Source organism: Rutidosis leptorrhynchoides, chromosome 2 (assembly GCF_046630445.1).
Source record: "Rutidosis leptorrhynchoides isolate AG116_Rl617_1_P2 chromosome 2, CSIRO_AGI_Rlap_v1, whole genome shotgun sequence".
Taxonomy (NCBI): domain Eukaryota; kingdom Viridiplantae; phylum Streptophyta; class Magnoliopsida; order Asterales; family Asteraceae; genus Rutidosis; species Rutidosis leptorrhynchoides.
This window is the reverse complement of record NC_092334.1, coordinates 98274497-98282556: the sequence shown is the minus strand read 5'-3', so window position 1 is coordinate 98282556 and position 8060 is coordinate 98274497. Positions and strand designations below refer to the sequence as shown.

Sequence of the window (8060 nt, the reverse complement as noted above, 5' to 3'; positions counted from 1 at the left end):
TCTCAGGTATGAAAGAAATCTTCCGCTGTGCATTTGCTCATTTTAGAGATATTACTTGGAGTCATTCATGACATATTTCAAAAGACGTTGCATTCGAGTCGTTGAGTTCATCAAGATTATTATTAAGTCATTATAGTTGGATAGATTATGAAATGGTATGCATGCCGTCAACTTTCGATGTAAAGAAAGTTTGTCTTTTAAAAACGAATGCAATGTTTGTAAAGTGTAACATATAGAGGTCAAATACCTCGCAATGAAATCAACTATTGTGAATCATTTATAATCGATATGGATTTCGTTCAGATGGATTAGGACGGGTCATGAAAGACGCCGTCCAGATGCACTGTGTCACAATTTTTTTTTTTAAGGCGTGTTTTTGGTACAACGAGGGTTGGGTCGTTACAAAAGAGCGAGAACTTTTTAATTTCATCGTTTTTATGCATTTAAATGCAACAAATTACATGCAGATGTTATTTAATGGTCATATCACTAACAAACATATGTTCATTACCACAAATTACATGTTAAATTGTTAATTATATAAAGTGTTAACATGTCACACAAACAAATATGCACTTGTGAACGGAAAACTATATATTTGATTATATACGTAAAATATAAGTTTTTTCAAACTATTTTATGTTTATTCTTACTCTCCATTAACATTTATGGGTGATTCAATCTATTCACATGTGAAAATGTTCGTAAATTGAAAGTTCTCGCAGTTCTCGCTATTTTTGTGATTGTCGTTTGAACTTTTGAATATATATATATATATATATATATATATATATATATATATATATATATATATATATATATATATATATATATATATATATATATATATATATATATATATATATTACTTTGATAGCTGACTTAACATAACACTTACGGAGTATCTTTTTCTAGTTATACATATATGTTTTCATGGATGTAATTTACAATTCTCAGAACACTATGTACATGTCACATATTTTTTTTCCTTGATAACACTTTTTAAAGTCAAACTCAAAAGTTAACTTACCAACTTCGTAAAAATGAACTATGGATTATTTTTATGCTTTATCAGCTTGTACCATGCATTGTAATCTTGTACATAAAATATAAAGTATAACATTTAAAGCTCCATGGATTTTAGAGAGAGAGAATAAAAACTATTTATTTAAGTAAATTTCTCTATATTTTAATATTAATAATTATAATTATTAATACAATTAATATTACATCATCCAAGTTAGCATGTTATAACTCTTAAAGCACATATTACAACTTTAAAAGCAGGTGATGACCTCAACATCAACTCCCTTTTATAAGATAGAATAGATAGATAGATTATATTAAAATGTTATCTAGTGGTTGTTTACCTGAAAAAATTCTTATACGAGGTTCGATAGTTGAAATATTAGTTTCCTATACAATTTGATGAGTATGGTGGTTGTTTACTAAAATAAACTACAAATTCCAAAAATATAAGGGGTCCTTAATTAAATTTAATGGTATCCCATATAATTTTAAGTACTTAGTAATAAAATAGATTAAAAAGCATAAAAGATGATATATATTTGGCAGTTTTTATCAGCTACCGTCCAACGTATAGCAGGCCGCCCAGCATAATGCGTAAGCCCTGCAGGCAGCTTCTATGCGTAAGCCCTTTTACTAGGCGCATGATCCGCACGCAGCCACGTCAGCCACACCAAGGTCGGTTCCGGAGAATTCGCATAACAGAATTAATCAGTGATTGACACGTGTATCCCGAGAATTTCGGACATTCTACGCCTATAAATAGACGCCCTGGGTCACCACATTTCACATCATCTACTATGGATTTCAGTCAGAGAGAAGTACACTTTCTCTCTCATACAGTTATTTCTCACTCTAAAACATTAACCGCTTAGCAACAGAACGCTAGACGGATCAATTACAGGTTGATCTAAAGATTGATTAAGGCCGCCCCACAGATCTCTCATCCATGTTCCTGGTCTGCAGGGATTACTTCCCGAGGGTAAACATCAATCGGCATCCTATCACTCAACGCTAGGCAGCTATTGTTCTGTGTTGGTACCTTACACCCGCTATACGGAAAATAGTACCAACATATGGCGCCATCCATTTTAAAGAGTCACTCATCTCTCAAGAGTAAGGCAACTTATACTAATCAGTTGATACCTATTGAAGCAAACATGATACATAAGTGGCAAGCTGGACAGCGGAGAAAAGCAGAAACATTGGAAGATTGAAAGCAGGAGTTGATTGCTTTTCCTTCTATGTTTAATACTAATCCATCTGATGCTCATGTGGTAATTGAAGCTCGTATAGCAAATTGTATTGTTGGAGGAATATACACTGATACTGGAGCAGGAGCAGATATTATGTATGAACATTGTTTCGTACAATTACCAGAAAAGGTAAAAGAGAAGATGAAAGATACGCTAGTTCCTTTAGCAAGTTATGCTAATGATCCATCATAGTCAGAGGAAGTATAGTTTTAGAAGTAGTGTTAGGGAAGTCGCCATTCAAAAGGACAGCTCACATTGAGTTCCTTGTCGTAAAAGCAAATTCACAATATAATGTTATTTTGGGACATTCAGCTATGATGACATTTGGAGCTGTGACGTCGACGGTACATGGAATGATGAAATTTCCTATGCCAGCTGGCATAGCAACGCTGTACGCAGACCGGAAAAGAACAATTGAATGTGTACAGATAAACCGTACAACTGTTACGCCAATTGTGCATGATGATGGATCTGTTTCACCAAATCCAGTATTTCCATACCAAAAGATTATCATTGGAAATACATTAACAAAAGAAACAAAAGAGAAGCTCTACAAAATTTTAGCAGCTAATATAGATGTATTTGCATGTCAAGTATCTGACATGACTGAAGTACCGCGTCACATTGCTGAGCATAAGCTTAATGTGAATCCCAATATTCAACCAGTATGTCAAAAGAAAATAGGCATGGCTCCTGAACGGATAAAGTTTCTTAGAGTAGAAGTTAAAAATTTGGTGGATGCTGGGATATTATGGGAGGTCAAGTATCAAACATGGGTAGCAAATTCAATGATGGTGAGAAAACCAAATAACACAGATATAAAGCCTGCCCAAAGGATAACTATCCTTTGCCAAAGATAGATTGAAAGGTGGAGTCCTTAAGTGGATATCAGTTTAAGTCTTTTTTGGATGCTTACAAGGGATATCACCGAATTCCAATGGTAGTAAGGGATCAAGATAAAACAGTTTTTCACACGGCAGACGGAATTTTTTGTTATATAAAAATGCCCTTTGGACTAACGAATGCATGAGCAACTTACCAACGTGTCATTGATATAGCATTTAAAGATCAAATAGGTAGGAATGTAGAGGCCTATGTTGATGATATTGTTATCAAAAGTCACACAGAGGAGAGCATGCTTAGGGATACTCTTGAAACTTTTGAGTTATGAAAGGTTAATATGAAATTGAACCCTAAGAAGTGTACTTTTGGTGTGCAAGAGGGTAAATTTTTAGGTTATATTGTTACGGAGAGAGGAATTAAGGCAAATCCAAAGAAGATTCAAGCAATTGAGGATATGGCATCTCCAAAAATGAAAAAGGAAGTGCAAAGCTTGAATGGGAGATTGGCAGCTTTAACGAGGTTTTTATCTAGAGTAGCAGATCGTTCATTACCATTCATGAAGGTTTTGAAAAGTTGTTTAAATAAAAAGGATTTTGCGTGGACGGAAGAGGCTGAAACAGCTTTTTAAGATGTTAAACTACTTTTAAAAGAGTTACTAATGTTAACTGCACCAGTAGCAGGAGAGACATTAATTCTGTATATGGCAGTATCGGTGGAAGCCATTAGTTCAATTGACAGAAGTCTTGAAGGACAAATCAATTGATGAAAATGTGGTAGTAGCAGCTGTTGAGGAAGGAGGATCATGTTAGATGACCCCTTATGTGAAATATTTGCAAGACGGAACACTACCAGATAGCAACACAGAAGCAACAAGGATAAAGGTAAGTGCTCCGCTCTACGTATTGGAGAATGGTGTGCTATATAGGAAATCCTTCAATGGTCCAAATTTGAGGTGTTTAGCGCCACAACAAGCATTAGATGTAATTAAAGAGATGCATGAAGATTTGTGTGCACAACATTCTGACTACAGAACTGTGGTATCACGAATAATGAGGCAAGGATATTATTGGCAAACAATTTACAGAGATACAGCAGAGATAATCAAAGCATGCGATGCATGTCAGCGGCACGGAACTGTTCTGCCGAAACAGGGTCGGGCCTGATAGTGGGCCGAGTGTTGCCACCGCACTGGGCATCACAGTCCATGGGGCAACATTTTCATAGCCCAACTTTACCTATCCTAGACTCATTTAGTTCCATATGTTTAGTAAACCCTTTTAATAAAAATAAAATAAAAGCCCAATATCATATATAAATTTTGTTAGCATCGGATAATGCCCATTTCTCATTTCTCGAATAATAAAAGCCAACTTTGAGCTTCCAAACGTCGAAAAGAATTTAATTCTACCAGTTCACAATTCTCGATCAAAGTAGATGATTCCATTGATTCTTAATCTATTCTTTATTCAACTATTCAGTATTCATCAATTCTCAATTCTGATAAATGATTGATCAAATCTTATTTGCGAAAATAGGCTGCCGGCTTACCTATATGATTATCATCCATCATTCCATCTTTTATATTTCTATACTTCTATTCTTCTTATGTTCTTCTCATATTTTGTATTCAACTATTCAATCTGTGATAAAATGACAATTCTCAATTCTGAGTTGTGGGAAATTTTTCCTGAATGTTTCAGGCATCCCTTGATGACTTGTAATCTGGTATGATTGATTTTTATGATTCTGATAATGATATAGTTAATCATAATCTGATATATTTTATGATTATGATATAGATTAATATGTTTTAAGGGCTTTAGAAACCGGTTTAAAACCGGTTTCTATGCATAGGGGTTTATAAAGTGGAGACCGGTTTTAAAACCGGTCTCTATACTTGAGTTTGGAAACCGGTTTTTAATAAAAAATAGGTTTCTAATATTAAGAATGGAAACCTATTTTTTTAATAAAAACCGGTTTCTATTCTCAATTTAAAAAAAATAACAAATTATAAAGCAGATTCATGTGTTACTTTCCTAGTCTATGACCAGCCCACTGTTGCAAACATTCACAGGTGAATTCATAAAACTCAATTCATATTTAACCAGTTATGTCTAAAGAACGTTACAAACGTAAAATATCAATGAAACGATTGCAAGCAAATGGGAGTCTGAAAGCTTCTCGATGAGGTATTTGAGAATTTGCAGCCTTGTTGTATTTCCTCTCTAGGAGGTGTCAATTTAAACAAACATTTATAAAAATTGTGTAAGAAAAATGTTAATTGTAGTTCGGTTGTAGACTCACTTCATGAAACACGATTGTAAGCAGATATGTGCTTCTTCTTAGGTGCTGTAGATATATATAGCCAAAACAATAATTAATAAATCAAAAAGTATAGTAGTTGAGTATTAAAAACATACATGAGTAACAATAATAATCAAATCATAGTAGTGGAACTTACAAAAGTAAATAAACTAACTCGGTCGTGTTATCAAGTTTCACTTTGTGCATAAATGTGTTGGTGTATTTGAAAGTGTTCTATGAGAAATTTTAATGGAGTGAATGGAAGATGGAAGTGATGGTGGAGGGTAAATGGAGGTTTTGATTTTGGTTGATATGTTTAAATTTTCATCTCTCCTGCTCAAAAAATTCAGACACATTTTCGCATCGAGACCGGTTTTATTAAAAAGGGGTTTCTAAAGTGAAACAATAGAAACCGGTTTATAGAAACCGGTTTTATGTAAAAAGAGGTTTCCAAAGCTGAAACCGGTTTTTAATAAGGAACCGGTTCCGAAAGTAGACTTTAGGAAATGTTTTAAAAAAAAAAAAAAAAAAAAAACCGGTTTCCCATTTCCGCCTAAAGAAAACCGGTTCCTTTAACCTTTGGAAACCTGTGTTTAGTGTATATCCTCAAAACCAGTTTCTAAAAGGGGTTTCTATAATTATTTGTGAATTTATGATTCTTATATACATAATCTGTTTTATATTATGTTATAGATTATAGATAATCTTGATCTGATATGTGCTATGATTCTATTTATGAAAAATATTATTTATACAGTAAATTAAATTTATGTTTTACGTGATGTCTTATTTACGAAGTATACTGCGTGAAGAATGGCTAAACGGGTTAGCAATTTTAAGTATTGAAATTAGGTTGTTATCTAATGTAGATTATAATAAAATAACTAAAGTTTTTGCATCAAAAACGTGCATGTAGACATAATTTAGTTAATTCGTATGTTAGCTTAAATTCATTGTTTTTGACTTCAAATTTTGTTGTATTTATTTAATAAAAATCGACGTATGGATAAGTCGTCTAGCTTGACTATGCTCCAAATCCTTAGAAATTGTATTATATTTTTTAACTTTTGACAGGGACATAGTTTCAACCATCTCGCACCGAGCATCAATATTCTCAGGACCGGCCCTGTGTCGAAATATGACTTAATATCAGTCTCATCCACATGGCCATTTTGTAAGTGGGCAATTGACATAGTAGGACCATTTCCAAGGAGTGTTGGCAATGCAAAATTTTTGGTAGTCGCAATTGATTTTTTTACAAAGTGGGTTGAAGCAAAGGTGTTATCACGGATAACGGGTGAAAACATAAAGAAGTTTGTATGGAGTGATATCATGTGTAGATATAGTTTACCAAAAGAAATCGTAAGTGATATGTAGTGATCCGAACTTTTCCATGTTTATATATATATATATATATATATATATATATATATATATATATATATATATATATATATATATATATATATATTAAATGAATTTGATATTTACATGATTAAATGTTTCCAACATGTTAAGCAATCAAACTTGTTAAGACTTGATTATTTGAAATGATTTTCATGTAGACAATTGACCACCCAAGTTGACCGGCGATTCACTAACGTTAAAACTTGTAAAAACTATATATATATATATATATATATATATATATATATATATATATATATATATATATATATATATATATATATATATATATATATATATATATATATATATATGTGTGTGTGTGTGTGTGTGTGTGTGTGTGTGTGTAGTTAACATGATATTATGATAAGTAAGTATCTCACTAGGTATATTAACAATGAGTTATATACATAAAAATGAGACTATCGAATTAAGAAACTTGAACCGATATATATAACGATTATCGTTATAACAATGTCTTACTAAATACATATGTATCATATTAAGATATTGTTACACTACATTTAACATGATAAAATGATAATTATATATATCATTAAGTATGTTAACAATGAGCTACATATGTAAAACAAGACTACTAACTTAAGAAATTCGAAACGAGACATATATGTAACGATTATCGTTGTAACGACATTTTAATGTGTATATATCATATTAAGATATATTCATACATCATAATATCATGATAATGTAATAATTTAACATCTCATTAGATGTAATAAACAATGGGTTAACAACATTAAATGTGATCGTTAACTTAAAGGTTTCAAAACAACACTTACATGTAACGATTAACGATGACTTAACGACTCAGTTAAAATGTATATATATGTATTGTATTAATATGTATTGATACACTTTTGAAAGCCTTAATGACACATATCAAAGTACTTCTACTTAACAAAAATGCTTACAATTACATCCTCATTCATTTTCATCAACAATTTTACTCGTTTCCATCCGTATTCGTACTCGTACAATACACAGCTTCTAGATGTATTTATTATTGGTATATACACATCATATCACCTCATTAGCAGCCCTAGAATCAGCCATTTAACATGTGCTAAACACCTTTAAACAACTCTTAACTTCTTATGCCAATTGTTAAGCTAGATTACAAACTAAATTTTGTATATATCCCTCCCCCATTTCACGTGAACTTTCACACTCTCATGACCATTTCATTTCAATTTTGATTAT

At 32.1% G+C, this 8060-nt stretch overlaps 2 protein-coding genes across 2 annotated transcripts; both read left to right on the top strand.

Annotated features, from left to right (window-relative positions):
* Positions 1–2599: 2599 nt before the first annotated feature.
* On the top strand, positions 2600–3753 carry LOC139888116 (uncharacterized). Its single transcript, XM_071871149.1, has 2 exons — positions 2600–3076; positions 3457–3753. The coding sequence occupies exons 1-2, from the start codon at positions 2600–2602 to the stop codon at positions 3751–3753; spliced, it is 774 nt and encodes a 257-aa protein (XP_071727250.1).
* Positions 3754–3934: 181 nt separating this feature from the next.
* On the top strand, positions 3935–4288 carry LOC139888115 (uncharacterized). Its single transcript, XM_071871148.1, has one exon. It carries the CDS (start codon positions 3935–3937, stop codon positions 4286–4288), a length of 354 nt encoding a protein of 117 aa, XP_071727249.1.
* Positions 4289–8060: the final 3772 nt, after the last annotated feature.

What these genes read in the sequence shown, in the direction of transcription:
- LOC139888116 (XM_071871149.1), top strand. Translation starts at nt 2,600, where the DNA reads ATGACATTTGGAGCTGTGACGTCGACGGTACATGGAATGATGAAATTT. An exon ending in GGGTAGCAAATTCAATGATG is followed by an intron (nt 3,077 to 3,456) that starts GTGAGAAAACCA and finishes GAGTTATGAAAG; the next exon opens with GTTAATATGAAATTGAACCC.
- LOC139888115 (XM_071871148.1), top strand. Translation starts at nt 3,935, where the DNA reads ATGACCCCTTATGTGAAATATTTGCAAGACGGAACACTACCAGATAGC.